The sequence below is a fragment of the Lampris incognitus genome, chromosome 4 (genome assembly GCF_029633865.1).
Source record: "Lampris incognitus isolate fLamInc1 chromosome 4, fLamInc1.hap2, whole genome shotgun sequence".
Lineage (NCBI taxonomy): Eukaryota > Metazoa > Chordata > Actinopteri > Lampriformes > Lampridae > Lampris > Lampris incognitus.
Genome location: NC_079214.1, coordinates 226406 through 242938, shown reverse-complemented (window position 1 = coordinate 242938; position 16533 = coordinate 226406). Strand labels below are relative to the sequence as shown.

The window sequence follows — 16533 nt, the reverse complement described above, 5'->3', positions numbered from 1 at the left end:
TGAAAGTCTCCGCTTTCTCACCCGGTCTCTGAAGGCGCTGATGGAAGCGTGCATGGTCATGAATTACGCTCCTTCTGGAGACAAAATACTCGTCGAATTTAGCGAGCACTCCTTCAGAGTCATTTTCGTGAGCCACACCGGTGAATACAAAGGACTGAAAAATGTTTTCAGACTCGTTTCCCACGGCGTGCATCAGGCAGCTCACCTGGACGGCGCCATCATCCTTGTCCAACTTAGTGGCGGTCCTATAAAACGCTGGCGCCAGTCCGGCCACTCACCCGGCTTGTCGAAGGCAAAGTTTGATGGCGGACTGAATTTAGCCATGGCTTATCACGCTCACTTTTCCCCCATGTACTTCTGACACCATGTGAATGACGGAAAGGAGGCTTCTTGTAGCGTCAGTCAGTTTTTAATGAAACTACGAGGCAGGCAACAACATACAGCACTCCCGAAACAACAGAGTACTAGCTCAAGCACTTTCAATTACCGTAAATACTACAGTATATGCTCACATATATTACCGTATATGACAGCAACAACGGCATCTGTTGAGAGGTCATTTTCAACGATGAAGAGAGTGAAGACCATCAGTCGAAATCGTACCGGACAAGGACGCCTTTCATCACTGGCCCCGATTTCAATTGAGAAGGAGAGACTTTCGAAACTCCAACAAGCGGGAGACTTTGAAGGTAAAGTCACACAGTGGAGGAACAAAACCCCCAAAATTTGGAGGTACCCCTACCCGGGGTACAGCAAATGCTGACCTTGTTTTTTCATAACTTTAAGGTGTCCCCTTCATGAAATGGATGGTCAGCAGTGTTACTTTTACTGCAAACATCATGAAATTGATCCATGAAGTGATTCACCACATAAACAAAAAGAACAAAAACGCCTACCCTAAAAGAGGGAGTTCCAAGTTAATCCTTTGTCATTTTCTACCTGATGCTTGTTTTTACATAGAACTTGCTCAGAAGGTCTACAGGTAGTGTCTCTACATCCCAGAGTAACCAGGATGCCAACACTTGGTTCTATAGTAAATCAGAAGCCTTTTATTATAGGCGGAAATAGCAAAAAGGGATTTTTTTTCTAAGGATTATTCACTTGTAATCCTCGGCCTACTCTTCTATCAGGGATAGAACAAAACCTGACATTGTTTTTTCACATGTTTAACATGTACCCTTCATGAAATTGATGGTCAGCAGTTTTACTTTTACTGAAAAGTCATGAAATGTATCCATGAAGTGATCCACCACATAAACAAAAAGAGCAAAAACGCCTACCCTTAAAGAGGTGGTTTCAAGTTCATCCTATTATTTTCAACCTGATGCTTTTTTCAAACATCAAACTTGCACAGTATATTTTTCTGATGAGTATTCACTTCTCTCTATTATGGTAAGAAAACCTGACCTCGGTTTTTTCAGAACTTTGACTTGCCCCCTTTCATGAAATGAATGATCAAACCTTTAAGTTTTAATAGAAAAAATGGTTCAATAAATTGATTCACCACAAGGTCCAGGGAAGTATGCGTCCAGTGCATAAAGCGGAATACTAGCTAGCTATTAAAATATAGATTAATAGCAGTTTCATTTCATTTTTAAATGAAACAGATATAGTCTGGGCTCAAATTAAGAAAATACCAGAAAGTACTGATATGAACATGTACCTTGCCTTTGGTCTTTTGAGGCAGTAAAAGTGTGAGGACTTGGGAATTTTAAAGTGTGAAAGCAAACTGACAAATTGCAGAGTGCGTGAATTTATGTGAATATATCAATTTGGAGATTGGACTAGACAGCAAAAAAGTGCGGGAATTTAATGAGTGAGGGAAAACTGACCAATAGCAGAGCATGGGACTTTATGTGAATGTATCAATTTGTCAACTGTCAACAGCCAACTGTCAACAGTTGGGCTCAAGGTATTTTTTGAGGTGACACTGACAGCAGCAGCAAGTCAAGGGATAATGCAGATGAGCCTTCCAGTACCTACCCAGTCACACGGACTTTCGATCGTGATACCATCACGATTTTGACCTGATTTACGTGATGTGGTCACGAAGGTTAGGGTTAGGGTTCTATCAGATCGTGACCACATCACGTAAATCAGGTCATAATCGTGATGGTATCACGATAGATTAATTAACGGGATGCCATCACGAAAGTCCGTGCGACTGGGTTGTCCAGTACATGATGAATCTGCTCCTTCAAGGTGAGTATGTAGCCAGAGGGGTGTGTTTGTCCCCTCTGGGCTATTGTTGGGGGCGGGGCTATTAATTTGGTAATGAATCTAATTGCAGATCAGGTAGATGATGACTTTCTCCAGTTCTAATTTTTATTATTACTTTTTTACAGTTAAACAATGGCAAGTGAAAAGGAGGAAACAGACCTATTGACCAATTGCATAATATGTGATCAGCCACTTGAATCTAGGAAGAAGAGCAGTCCATTTATAAAAAATCCAACTATAGATGGTCTCAAAACCATTTTAAATGCTGCTCAACTAAAAGACGACAATGTCCTTTAGAGACTCTCCCCCCACAAGGAAGAGATACTTGCGGGCAGGCTTAAAGTTTCATTCCATACTACATGCAGAAGATTGTATACAGCTTCTGTTGCACCAGAGCAAAAAGCAAGTAAAAGACCGTTACCATATACAGCATCACAGGCTAAAGTGAGTTGAAAGGACACAAGTTGCTTTAGTATCCAGCGAGACTGTTTTATTTGTGGAAAGCACAGCGAAAGACCTGAACACATTTGTACAGGGACAGGGAAGACTACTCGGGACAAAGTCTTAAATGCAGCTTCAGCAAGACAAGATGAAGAAGTTCATCTACGGATGCTTGCTCATCCAGATCTCATAGGAACTGTCTTGCAATCTATGTTGGATCAAGAAATATTGAAGCAGCCAAACGCAAGAATCTGTCAGACACAAAGACAACTCCTCATGACAAAGCATTTGTTGAGTTAACAAAGGAAATAAACAACACTGTATTATCAAAAAGAATGACTGTGACACATCTAAATTCTCTCACTGAAACGTATCAAAAGAAACTCCAAGAGCATGCAGTGGACGAGCCAGGGACATACAAATCCTGCAAGTATAAAGAGAGGCTGACTAGCCATTACGGTGATAAACTGGTGTTTGTGAAGTGCTCTGGATTGTCAGACCTGGTATGCTCACATGTGATGCCCATAGGTGATGCTATGAAAGAAGCTTCTACCCTGAAAGAAAATGACACACAGGACCCCAACGCAAGTGATGTGTTGCATATGGATGAGAGTCTGACTGATTATCAAATCCTACACAGAGCATCAGGAATCATAAGGAAAGCTATGGAAGATGTTCATTATGACCGCCAGTATTATGCAAGCAGTGATGACCTCTTTTTCACACTGCCGTGACTATGTGCCCAGTGCTTTATATGATTTAATAAATTGGCGTGTGGATGAAAAATCATACAAAGCTGCTCAGACCTGTGAAGAGACAGAGGGACAAAGAGAAAACCTGTCAGTAATTGCAATTTGTCATAATATTATTGCACAAAACTGCAACATCTCTACCCCTATAACACTTGGTCTGGCCATTCTTATACACCATGAGTTTGGAAGCAAAACTCTCATGAATGAGGTGCATGGATTGGGTCATTGTGTATCATATGGAGAAGCGAGACAGTTCCTAACGTCTGTTGCTGCAGACCAGATCTCGAGAAACACACAAGGTTCTATTCCACAAGGGATGACAGGAGTTGCATCTCGTGGACCTATTCACGCAGCTATAGATAACTTTGATCAACTTGAGGAGACCCTAGATGGAAAGCACACCACTCATGCCATGGCAACAGTTGTCTATACATGTGGTTACAACTCCTCTGACACTGACCGCACCCGAAGAGTGCCCGAGAAATCCCTTAATGCCTTGGACACCTATGATGTCAATGACGATGTCATTCAGAGGTAAGTAGAGAGAAAAGCATACAATTACAAATATTTTAATGAATATTTCACATACTTAGGCCTACATAATATGTCATTATAATGATTTATTTAAAATTTCTTCGGTCATATCCCAATCCCAGATATCAAAAACCTCCAGTACGACCTGAGCTTCCCGTTATTGAGATTGCTACACTGGAGGGTTCACAACATCCCCAGGCAGCAAAACAAGACACAGCTTGGAAAATGAGCAGGATGATGAAGGAAGGTCAGCAGAATATCCCGGCATGGTCTGCTTTCAATGAATTTGTCAGTTCACCAACATGTAAAGTAACAACTGTGAAGTACATGCCTTTCTTGAGAGCACCTCCAACAGATCTGTCAACCATTTACACGGCACTTTTAAACCTAGTGGAGTTTGAATCAAATGTGAGGCAGAGTCATATTTTTGTGACAGCAGATTTGGCCATATACAGCAAAGCCCAACAAATCCTTTGGGCCAAACCACAATCATTGGAGGGCAGGGTCTCCATGAGACTTGGTGGCATGCACATCACAATGGCATACATTGTCAGTATCGGGAAAATGTATGGAGATGGTGGACTCCTCTCTGTGCTGACTGAGTCAGACGTGTACGCCAAAGGAACTGCCCAACAACTGATCCAGGGAAAACACTTGTCACGTGGAGTTCGGAGTATCAAACTCACCCTTGAGGCATTGTTTCGCCTCTTCTGGAAGGCGATGGCATCATGGCTAAGAAAACAGGAGCGAACACTGATCTCAAGCGAGATGGAGCAACACCTGAGAGATGTTCAACATGCCTTTAATGCAAAGAACAAGGCATCAGCAAAACATCTGGTGGAGGATTTAGAGATGAAAAATATCGATGACATCCAGTCTGTCATTGAAGAGTTTACTGACACGGGGAGAAAACAATCTGCAAAATTTGCATACTGGCTCAGATTCCTGGAAGGAGCAGACCTTCTATTGAAAATTCTCCGTGCAGAGCGTAGTGCGGATTTTGAAATGCATCTGAGCTGCATGTGTGATGCTTTGCCGTGGTTCAGAGCTGCCGGACGGTTAAACTACTCAAAGTACCTTCCCCTGTATGTGGCAGAAATGAGAGCCCTTGAAAAAGAGAGACCAGAGGCATATGCTTTCCTGAGAGAAGGGGGGTTTGTTGTCCGTCAATCAGAAGGGAAAAACTTCAACTGTGTCTCCACAGACCAGGCACTGGAGCAAAGTGTGAATCATGAAGCAAAGAGCCAAGGTGGAGTAGTTGGATACACACTAAAAAAGGCGCTCTCACAAGATGGCTCATGACTAGGCACAAGACTGCAGAGTATGTGGATGCAATGAAGCAAGTGTGTGATGTGAATTCACGACTTCCTGAAACTCATCATGAGCATGGAGCAACGAGGATGGAACGGGATGAGAAAGATGTGGAAAAAAATCATGGAGATTGTTGAAGAAGGGCAAAACCCATTTGACTTGGACACCGTGCCTGACGTGCTGATAAATATTGCAACCGGGCAGCTGGCATCTGATCGAGTTTCCAGAGAGTTGTCAAACTTCATTGAAGATGGAAAGATGCAGAGCATGACATTCATTGAACAACGGTTGGTCAAAGAAAAAAAAAACAAAAAGTTTCTGGGCTCCCGAGAACAGAAAGTGTTCAACCATCTTTGCTGATATGAAGAAGCCATTCACATCTAAAAATACAGGACAGATTACAATGGATTCAGATATCCTCTTTAGAAGATTGTTGGCAGTGTCTAAACAAAGAGACGTATATCTATGGAGAATGTGTTATCCCATGAGCTGGTTGCTGTTCCACCTTCTCTTTTTCATGATGATGGAACAATGTGAAAAACTGCAAAAGCAACACTGGCAAAGAAACTGGAGGCTACTGTTGAAGAAGGAAATCACTTGCCAGATGCTGTGCCACCATCTGATCATATATTAGGTGGCATGGTCATGTTGCAGAGTTTGAATGAATCCGGATTTCAAACTTTCAATGATCTTGGAGATTGTGTGCTGCGGAAAATTCTCTCTCCGCTGAATCAAAGTAAAAATGTAAACTGTGTAACTGTAGTTTATGACCGATATGACAGTCCACAATAGATCAAGTGTCTTGAGAGAGAGAAAAGAGGAAACGTAAAAGACAGAAAAACACACCATATCACAGGTACAGGAAACGTCCCAAACTATAGACAGTACTTACAGAGCTATGGTAACAAAGAAGCCCTTTGCTTGTTTGTGTCAAACTATGTCATTAGTGCAGCACCGGCAAGACTCAAAGTCCAAGACTCCATCGTATTGGCAGGAGGATTTGAAAATGGTGAGGAAGTCAGGGTTGTTGACCATACAGGAGTCCGCTGTTTACCTGAACTATACAGCACACAAGAGGAAGCTGACACCAGAATGGTGCTGCATGCAATCCACCTCTCTGACAAATATCAAACCATCATAGTGAAACGTGATGATACAGATGTACTCGTGTTACTCCTTTACTATGTCAGTCGACAACTCCTTGGAACAGCTTCCATATTCATGCAAGCTGGTCACGGTGATAGACAACGATTCATCCCAGTATCTGAAATTTCAAAGAAATTGGGAACAGCTCTGTGTGAGAGTCTGCCAGCATGCCACACGCTGACTGGATGTGATACCACAAGCAGCCTGTTTAAAATAGGCAAAACGACAGCGCTAAATAACTGGAGAAGAACATAAATGAGCTTCAAGGTCTGAGAACCTTTGGCCAAAGTGAATCTCTTCCAGAGGCTTTACCTATTGCACGGAGGTATGCTCTCCATCTCTATGGCCAGACAAAGAAGGCAAAGAGCAAGGCATGCACCAGTCTTGATGAGCTCCGTTGCATCATTGCTTCGACTACAGACACGCCAGTCTCGCATCTACCTCCAACTGAAGATGCTTTTGAGCAGCATGTCCTACGGGCAATGTACCAAACTGCTATATGGTGCCACAGCCATGTCCCCCAACCCCTTCTGTGGAGTCCAGTTAGAAAAGGTAGGATACTAAAAGATGACACATCACTGCAGCCTGTCTTTTTCAAATAGGAACCTGCACCAAAAGCAGTAAGAGATGTCACACATCTCTATTGCAATGATAAGGATTGCAGGCAAACTAAAAAGTGCCAATGTGTGTCTGTGGGATTACACTGCACAGAGTATTGCTCCTGCAGTTACATGGACTGCCCTAATGCTTGTGACAGATTTTGATTCTGAAAATATTGCATAAGTGAATGAATAAAAATAAAATTGAAAATAAGCAGTAGATTTCATTTGGAATTTCATACATAAAGTAGTGTTTAATAGAAGGCTGCCTATAGAACAATATTTTTGTACACTTCAAAGCAGCAGGAATGACAAATATGAGCATCATTTGAAGATTCCATTCATAGTAGCCTATAAAAGCTGCTGATGCACTATACATCCAAATATTTTACCCTCTGGTTACTTTGGGTTGTTGGGAGTGCTAGTCTACCTGTAGAGAATATATACAAATATTATGTAAATCCAACCAGTAGGTGGAAAATGATGCAGGGTTAACTTGAAACTCCCCTTTTCAGGGAAGTCTGGGACTTTTATGCACTTTTTTTGCAAATGTGGAGAATCACTTCATGGATAAATCTCATGACATTTGCAGAAAAGGTAAAACTTCTGACCACTGATTTCATGAAGGGTACATGTTAAACATATGAAAAACAAGGTTAAGTTTTGTTCTATCCCTGATAGAAGAGTAGGCCCAGGATTACAAGTGAATGATCATCAGAAAAATATACTTTTTGCTATTTCCGCATATAATAAGGCCTTGTATAAAAGGCTCCTGATACAAAACAGAACTTAATTTTGGCATCCTGGTTACTCTGAGATCTAGAGACACTACCTGTAGACCTTCTGAGCAAGTTCTATGTAAAAACAAGCATCAGTTAGAAAACGACAAAGGTTTAACTTGGAACTCCCTCTTTTAGGGTAGGGTTTTTTTTTGCACTTTTTTGCTATGTGGTGAATGACTTCATAGATCAATTTCATGATGTTTACAGTAAAAGTAACACTGCTGACCATCCATTTCATGAAGGGGACACCTTAAAGTTATGAAAAAACAAGGTCAGCATTTGCTGTACCTCGGGTAAGGGTACCTCCAAATTTTGGGGGTTTTGTTCCTCCACTAGCAGAGGTGTTCATTCGCAAGGAGAAACGCATGGATTTCGTGTTCAAGTACAGTAAGAGAACATATTTCTATAACTTTATGTTCTGGCTGCTGGTTCATACTGTTAGCTAGCCTGATACGCTGATGGCGAAGTGAGTTAACTGCTGTGCTGCACTGGATCTTTATTGATTTAAGACTGCCGTGTCCCATTTACATGTGAATGTGTGCTTTGAAGTGGCAATCTGAGTTGACTGCTGTGCTGCACTGGTTATACTTTATGGAAGACCGCCACCTTCTTTACCTGTTTAATGTAGGCCTGTGCGTTGTGCACTGATGTTGAGAACGTTGTGTTTGGCGAGAGATTAGTTAGGCCAGAGCAGATTGTCTATCGATGGCTCTGAGTTAGGCTAATTGTCGCTGTCCATCCCGGTGGTTCTGAATCAATCGATGAGCGAAGGGCGACGTGTATGACCTGTGATTTGAAACATTATATCGCGACTGGCAATTTAAAAAAAAATTTTTTTTTGTAAAATGATCATAAAGTCCGCCACTGTAACACTGTGCTTACTGTTTTTTATTAGTGGGTTCTAGGGCATCAGTTTACCTGAATGGCATTTCCTTGACACTGCACTCACCCATAACATTTGCGTTTGCCACAATGTGTAATTGAGTGTTTTAAAATATTTTGTGCTTACTCAATGTCAAAGCTCACGGCACGTGCCTGATACAAAACTAACGCTTTCTGTGGACTATGTGGTAAAACAATAAATAATGGAGAAAATACACATAATAGGCCACAATGAAATCATGGAAATGCATGGAAGTGCAACATATCCTCAACATCTTCAACCCAAACCACATTTGAACAAGATCATTAACCAAAAACAAATTTGCTTTTTCTACTCAATATCAACATTCTTGTATTGTAAATGGAGTATTTGCTATTTTGTCAGTTGGATAAGTTAAATACATGTCTTAAGCCCAAAGTGACATTTTACATGTTTTACATTGATTTTTACATAAAATAAAATGGCAGAATCACCTCTAGTGATGCAGCCTCAGCGATCACTCTTCCACACGTCTCCACGTTTTAAAGCAGTCCCTTAAAACGCGGGTTTAGGGCCGAGGCTGTGTGAAGAGTGTTTCTCTCCTGCTCACTGGTGGACCTCTTGCTGAGGTCCCCGTTGATGGCCTGCTTTACCTCCCGGACCACTGATGACCCTCCATCGATGACTCTCTGTCCTCTGTGTCCTGGATGAGTTGAGCATGCAGCGGGGCAATCAAACACACTGTGGGGGTGTTCTCCTTTGATATGGGAGTAGTCGCTTCTTTCATTGGCTTCAGGGTCTTCATAACACCCTCTGCATTTGAGACTTCTGCTCCACCGAGAGTGCAGAGGTTAGCCTCTCCTCTCCTCACCTGAGGAGAGAGTAAGGTGGCACAGATCGCAGCTTGTTGCTCCAGAAACCTAGCAACCATCTCATAAGCACTGTTCCATCTGCAGCTGACGTCTGTTTTCAGCTTGTGACACAGCAGACCAAGTAGCTTCTGCTTCTCCTCAAGCTGGTGTTTTGCAGTGGTGCTGCGGTGGAAAAACGTGGTCTGACCCTCCCCAGTAGCCTTGATACAGTGGGCAACTTGAACACTTGCTGAGACGCCAGATTTAGTGTGTGGGCATAACATCTCACATGTAGGAATTTACCCAGTTGAGCAGCAGCGGTCATGTTGGGGGCATCATCAGTCACTAAAACTACATGTTTGGTAGTGAACTGCCATTCTTCTGCTACATTCTGTAACAGCTCAGCCACACGTGCACCCGTGCGGCTCTCACACATGGCTCTTGTTGGAGCCCGTGAGACACGAGCTGCCAGCCATCAGTAGTAAAGTTACGGTGACATAAGATTCTGTAGCAGTGGATGTCCACGCATCGCATGTTATTGCTATCCTACCCGCTTTCCTCAATGATTCCATGACTCTGGTTCTGCTTTCGTTGTAGAGTGTGGGTATCACCGTGTTGGTGAGGAAACGTCGAGATGGGATGTTGTATCTCGGCTCCAAAATGTGCAGTATAGCGTGAAAGCCCTGGTTCTTCATGACTGAGTAGGGGCGCAAATCGTTGGCAATAAAAGTTGTGATTGACTTTGGGATTCGCTTTCGCCCTGTCCGAGTTCAATGGAAGCTTTGATATCACGTGTTCAACTGTTGTCTGGTTGGCAGCAGCTATAATCGAAATATGGTTTCTCATTGTTGTTGTGTTCCCAAAATATTTTATTTTAGTTAGACACAACTTGCAAACAGTGTGTCTCTTGTCCAGGTCCCTTTTCCCCTGAACTTCATAGAAGCCAAAACGCTTCCATACGCTGGCTTTTAAACCAGAGGGTGCCGGTCTATTACTTGTGCCCCAGTAGACCTTCTGTCGGTTCAGACCAGATGGGATAGCCGTTCCTGCCCTCGTGCACTGATGAGCATTGGGCGCCCACACCCTGTCGCCGGTTTGTGGTGTGTCCCTTCTCGGACCACTGTCGGTAGGTACTCGCCACTGCTGACCAGGAGCAGCCACAAGCCTTGTTTCAGATGCCTGACAGTCATCTGGCCATCACAGCTTGGTCCTTGTCAAAGTCTGTCAGGTCTTTACTCCTGCACATTTCTCCTGCATCCAGCACGTTGACTATGAGTACTGATTGTTCACTTACCATCTAATCTACCTGGACCTCTACAGGTGCCCTTGTTGAGAGATGATTCACGTTATTCGGTTCACCGGAGTGCTCATAATGTTTTGGCTTCCTAGTGTAAGTAGCAATAGTGATGCTACATAATGCGTACTAGCACAGACAAGTACTGTGAGCAGTGTTTTGAAGTCCATCTTCTAAGAAGGATGATATTTGATAGTTGGTCTGGAATTCATATAATTGTGTAACACCAGATTAGTAATAAACTTTCATTTGTAAATAAACGTTCATTTATAAATAAACATGCCCCATTAAGAAGATAAAGGGTAAAGGGTCGAGATAACCCCTGGTCTCACCAGAGCTTGCAGATACTATTCATGTGCGTAATCTGGCTTGGGCAAAGGCAAGGAAATCAGGTTCCTCGGCTGATTGGCTTGTTTTCAGACAACTAAGAAACAAATTCTCTTCTTTTATTAAGAAAGCCAAATCAGAATACTATTTGTCTGTTATCGCTGAGAACCTAAATAATCCTCGAAAATTTTGGAAAGTTATTAATTCTCCTTCTGTGAGCAAAAGCTCTCAAGCTCTACCTACCTATATTTTAAAGGATTCTGTTCCTTTCTATGATAAAATGAAGGTACTCACTTGTTTTAATGAGCATTTTATATCATCTGGCTCTTTATTTGACTCTGTATCTGTCTCTGTGAAACCTTGCACAGACCTCTTAATGTATGGTGGTCAGCCTTTCAACTTTGTACCTTTCTCTGTTCAGGAAGTTTATAATGCCCTTAAGGCTTTAGATCCTAGAAAATCTTCTGGACCTGATCAAATTGAACCTTACTTCTTGAAACTGGTAGCTGATTTTGTAGCACAGCCTCTTGCATACCTTTTTAATCTTACAGTGGAAAATAACGAAATTCCCTTGGTTTGGAAATCAGCTTTTGTTCTCCCTCTATTAAAAGGGGGTGATCCAGCGATTTTAACTAATTATACACCAATATCGAATCTATCTGTGCTGGCCAAAATTCTTGAAGCTTTTGTGGGGGAGCAAGTAAAGGAGTTTTTACACTCCAATGCCATCCTATTGGAATATCAATCAGGCTTTAGAAAAAAACAGTACCATCACAGCTGCAATGAAGTTGGTTATAACAACATTTCTGTTGCACTTGATAAGACACAACATTGTGCGTCACTTTTTATTGATTTGTCAAAAGCGTTTGACAATGTTGACCACAGTATATTAAAATGTAGACTCCGTCTTTCGGGATTTTCAGAGCAAGCAGTCACTTGGTTCTCAAATTACCTTAGTAACAGATCTCAGTGCACTAAACATGAGGGTCTGTTCTGATTTTGTTACTGTCCACAAGGGGGTGCCGCAGGGCTCTGTATTAGGTTCCGTTTTATTCAAAGGAATTGAATCAAGTGCAACTGGACTTGGTTATATATCCGTGAAGACGTTTCGCCTCTCATCCAAGAGGCTTCATCAGGTCGTGCCTTTCTGACTAGACCAAGCTAGTCTGACTGGCTGGTGATGAAACTCAGATATTTAGCCTCTTTGGAGTCGTTATCATAGCTATTGATGTCAATGGCTCTTTTGTGTTCCGATGTTTAGCAACGACAGTCGTTATCATAGCTATTGATGTCAATGGCTCTTTTGTTTTCTGATGTTAAGCAGCGACGGTCGTTGGGGGTGTTAGTTTCGACTTCGTTAGTGCTCCATTCAGTGGTCATGAGTCGTTGAAGCCGTTAGTGACCGACTGTTGTTCTTGGAGGCTAGGCTTTTGAGTCTCCTGGGTAGAGATGAAAGGACGGCAATGTAAGTGGGAGATAGGTGGTGTCGCAGACCTCCTCCTCTGTTGAGGGATGGTTTTTCCAGTTTCGCATAGATGGCTTCCTTCACCCCTCTTTCAAACCATCTATCTTCCCTGTCCAAAATGTGTACGTTGCTGTCCTCGAAGGAGTGTGTCTTCTCCTTTAGGTGTAGATAGACTGCTGAGTCTTGTCCTGAGGAGTTTGGCCTTCTGTGTTGGGCCATCCGTTTGTGTAGTGGTTGTTTGCTTTCTCCTATGTATAGGTCAGTGCAATCCTCATTGCATTGTACAGCATACACCAGATTGCTTTTCCGGGTGTGTGGTACACGGTCTTTGGGATGAACCAGTTTTGTCAGAGTGTGTTGCTGGGTTTGAAGTATACCGGGATGCGGTGTTTGTTAAAAATTCTCCTGAGTTTCTCGGAGACCCCAGAAACATACGGGATGACTATGTTATTCCTTCTGTTCCTCTTCTCCTCATCGCTCATCCGGTTGGTCTTTCTGGAACGTGTTGCAGTTTTCACAAAGGTCCAACTGGGGTAGCCAGAGGTTTTTAGAGCTTCCCTCAGGTGTTTGTGTTCTTTCCGTGGGGCCTGAGTGCTGCTGGGCACATTGTCAGCTCTGTGTTGCAGAGTTCAGATGACGCCCAGTTTGTGTTCCAGAGGGTGGTGTGAGTCGAAAAGTAGATATTGGTCTGTGTGTGTAGGTTTCCTGTAAACCCCAATGTGGAGGCTCCTGTCTTCCCCAATGTGGCTGTCACAGTCCAAGAAGGGCAAACTCAAAAGCTTAGCCTCCAAGAACAACAGTCGGTCACTAACGGCTCCAACGACTCATGACCAATGAATGGAGCACTAACGAAGTCGAAACTAACACCTCCAACGACTGTTGTTGCTAAACATCGGAACACAAAAGAGCCATTGACATCAATAGCTCTGATAACGACTCCAAAGAGGCTAAATATCTGATTTTCATCACCAGCCAGTCAGACTACCTTGGTCTAGTCAGAAAGGCATGAACTGATGAAGCCTCTTGGATGAGAGGCGAAACGTCGTCACGGATATATACCAAGTCCAGTTGCACTTGATTCAATTCCTTTGGATAACCATGACCTGGATGAATGAGAACATTCACAGACACGTCCCCTTTTATTCATTATTTACATCAATGATTTGGGTCTACATGTGTCAGACGCTAATTTGCATTTTATGCTGTTGATACAGTTATTTATTGCTGTGGATCTACTCTTGTTCAGGCTATTGAATCCCAGCAGAAAGACTTTGTGGCTCTCCAGCACTCATTATTTCAGCTGAAACTTGTTCTAAACGCTGATAAGACTAAGCTTATGCTGTTTTCCAATTCTAGGAAGATGTCACAAATTATCCCTTCAGTAACCACTTTAGAGGGAAATGAAATAGAGGTGGTCAATGTGTACATAAACCTGGGTGTCCTGATTGATGACTCCCTTACTTTCAAGTCACATGTGGAGAATCTTGTGAAAAAGCTGAGGCTGAAACTGGGTTTTTATTTTCGAAATAAGTTGTGTTTTTCTTTAAATGTAAAAAAGCGACTTGTTGCTGCCACCTTTTTACTTGTGTTGGATTATGGAGATCTTTTGCATATGAATGCTTCTGCTCAATGTCTCTGCGTGCTAGACACTGCCTACCATTCTTCTTTGAGATTTATTACTAATTGCAAATCATTGACACATCACTGTGAGTTGTGTGCTCGGGTGGGATGGCCTGCTCTGGCCACCTGAAGGCTCAGTCATTGTTATACTTTTATATATAAGGCAATCCTCGGTCTACTGCCTTCCTATATTTGTGACTTAATTGCACTGAGAAGTGCTGGCCCTTACTCCTTTCTTTCTCTTGGCTATGTGCTGCTTTTGTTCATTCTGTACCTTTAACCTGAAATATGTTGCAGGCTGACTGGAAATGTACAGAGTTAATCTCACTGAGCCGGTTTAAATCCAAATTGACAGTACTTGAAGCTGATTTCACAACATGTACTTGTTTTTTATAATCTGCTTGTAATTTACTTTTTTCTAATTTCTTTTGTCTTTTGTTTGTGTTTTCAAATGTGTAATTTAGCAACTGTATGATTTTGTAACAATGCCTTCTAATTGCTGCTGCCTATCTTGACCAGGTCTCCCTTGAAAAAGAGGTTTGTAATTCGACGGGATCCTCCTTGTTAAATAAAGGTTAAATATATAAATAAATAAATACAATTTGTGATCAACCACTCTTTGCAATAATTTGTTATGAACCAGCAACAGACGAGCCTGTACTGTAATGTGGCTATATGAAATACAAATCCAATCAAACGAGATGTTTATATGCTCTATAAAAATGTATGTAAAGCGTATAGCAATATTTCATATAAATATTATACTATTCAAATGTGCCACATTCACATTGTGTAATACAAATAAGTATGATACAGTTGGTACTTCAAATACAGAATATTTGACTAAAATCTGATTCCTACATGAATTTGGTAATTATTGCGGACGGCAGGAGGGACGTTTTAGTCCCCAAGTCATGAAGGAGGAGAACATCAGCAGGACTCACGCGGGCTTTGCCTTGCGGGAAGCCTGAATTAATGAATCCCCGCAGACAACGACGACCATCACAATATTTTCCTCATCTGCGACCCCCGCCTTTTTTTTTGTTGTTAAAATCAACTCAACAGCTGTATAGTCCAGTGCTAGTCTCCGGTAAAAAGCTACAAAAACTAAAAGCATGCTCTTCGTAACACTTACATGTATCTTCTAAAACCATGTCGTCTTCCATTCTGTTGATATGTCAAACCGTTTTACCGGACTGGCGTGCAGCGCTGTGCTGCAGCTTCGTATTTCTCTGCGTCCACCTGGCTTGAACTGGCGTGCAGCGTTTTAGCATCCTGGGTTTGTCGTCATGCTGAACGCTGTGCAGCACGAACAGCCCACAACACAAAACATCAGTGAAACGTCCGGCAATGTCTTTCAAAATAAAAGCCCCCCCAAGACAATTTTTTTTGTAACGTCTGTAAGGTATCTAACGAATTCAGTACGGGTGCATTGTGATGTCCCCACAGGACTTTTTTTTGGTGACGGTAATTTTCCGAATTATTTTTGAAACGTTTCCCTCATTTATCATCCTTGATTATAATCCATATTCACGGAATTAAAAACGGATAGTCAGGAGATTGCCCTTTAACCCTTTTTATTACTTTTGTACCTTGTATTAACATTTTTATTTTCGATTTATTCTTAATCTTGTCTTATCTATATCACATTTCTTTTTATCTTATTCTGCATTTTCATTAATGTGTTTTATGCCTTTTATCCTGCTATTGTGTATGAAATGTGCCATACAAATAAACTTGCCTTGCCTGCGGTTGACCGATATGAAGATGTGATTTGGGGGCTTCAACGCACGTGGATGAGCTACTGTGGCCAACTGGGCCACTTCATCGCCTTCTGCCCATTAAAAGACCGGGCTAGCCAGTGAAGGTGAGGGCACTGGTGAGCCATACTTTGACTTTTTCTAATCCCTCTCGTTTGCAACCTCTAGTGTCTCTCATCTCCCCTGCGTTTTCTCTTAAGCATCCCGTCCTAGTTGATTCCGGCTCAGATGCTAACCTAATGGACTTTGATCTAGCCAGGAAGCTGGGCCTCAAAACCTTCTGCTTCAACCAGCCCCTGGATGCCAGTGCCCTGGACGGCAGGCTATTATGTAAAGTCACAAAGACTTGTGCAAAGAACTGTTTCTCACCCTCTCAACCTTTCCTGTCAGAGCTTCAACCTCCTAACACCTCCCAGAACTCCTCCAGCCTGGATCCTGAGTTTCCCGACCTTTCCCGGGTTCCCGTCTGCTACCACGACCTTAAGGAGGTTTTTAGCAAGGCCCGTGCCATGTCCTTGCCTCCACACCGGGCCTATGACTGCGCCATTGACCTGCTCCTCGGAACATCA

General features: G+C 42.5%; 1 protein-coding gene across 1 annotated transcript in view; it reads right to left on the bottom strand.

The window, feature by feature from the left end:
- The window catches only part of ankdd1a (ankyrin repeat and death domain containing 1A), a 165615-nt gene extending 150149 nt beyond the window's left edge, over window positions 1-15466 (bottom strand). Inside the window, exon 1 of the mRNA XM_056279135.1 lies at window positions 15340-15466. Within this exon, the coding sequence (XP_056135110.1) occupies window positions 15340-15370 (31 nt within the window). The 5' untranslated portion in view covers window positions 15371-15466. The remainder of the gene's footprint in view (window positions 1-15339) is intronic.
- Between the last annotated feature and the right edge of the window lie 1067 nt (window positions 15467-16533).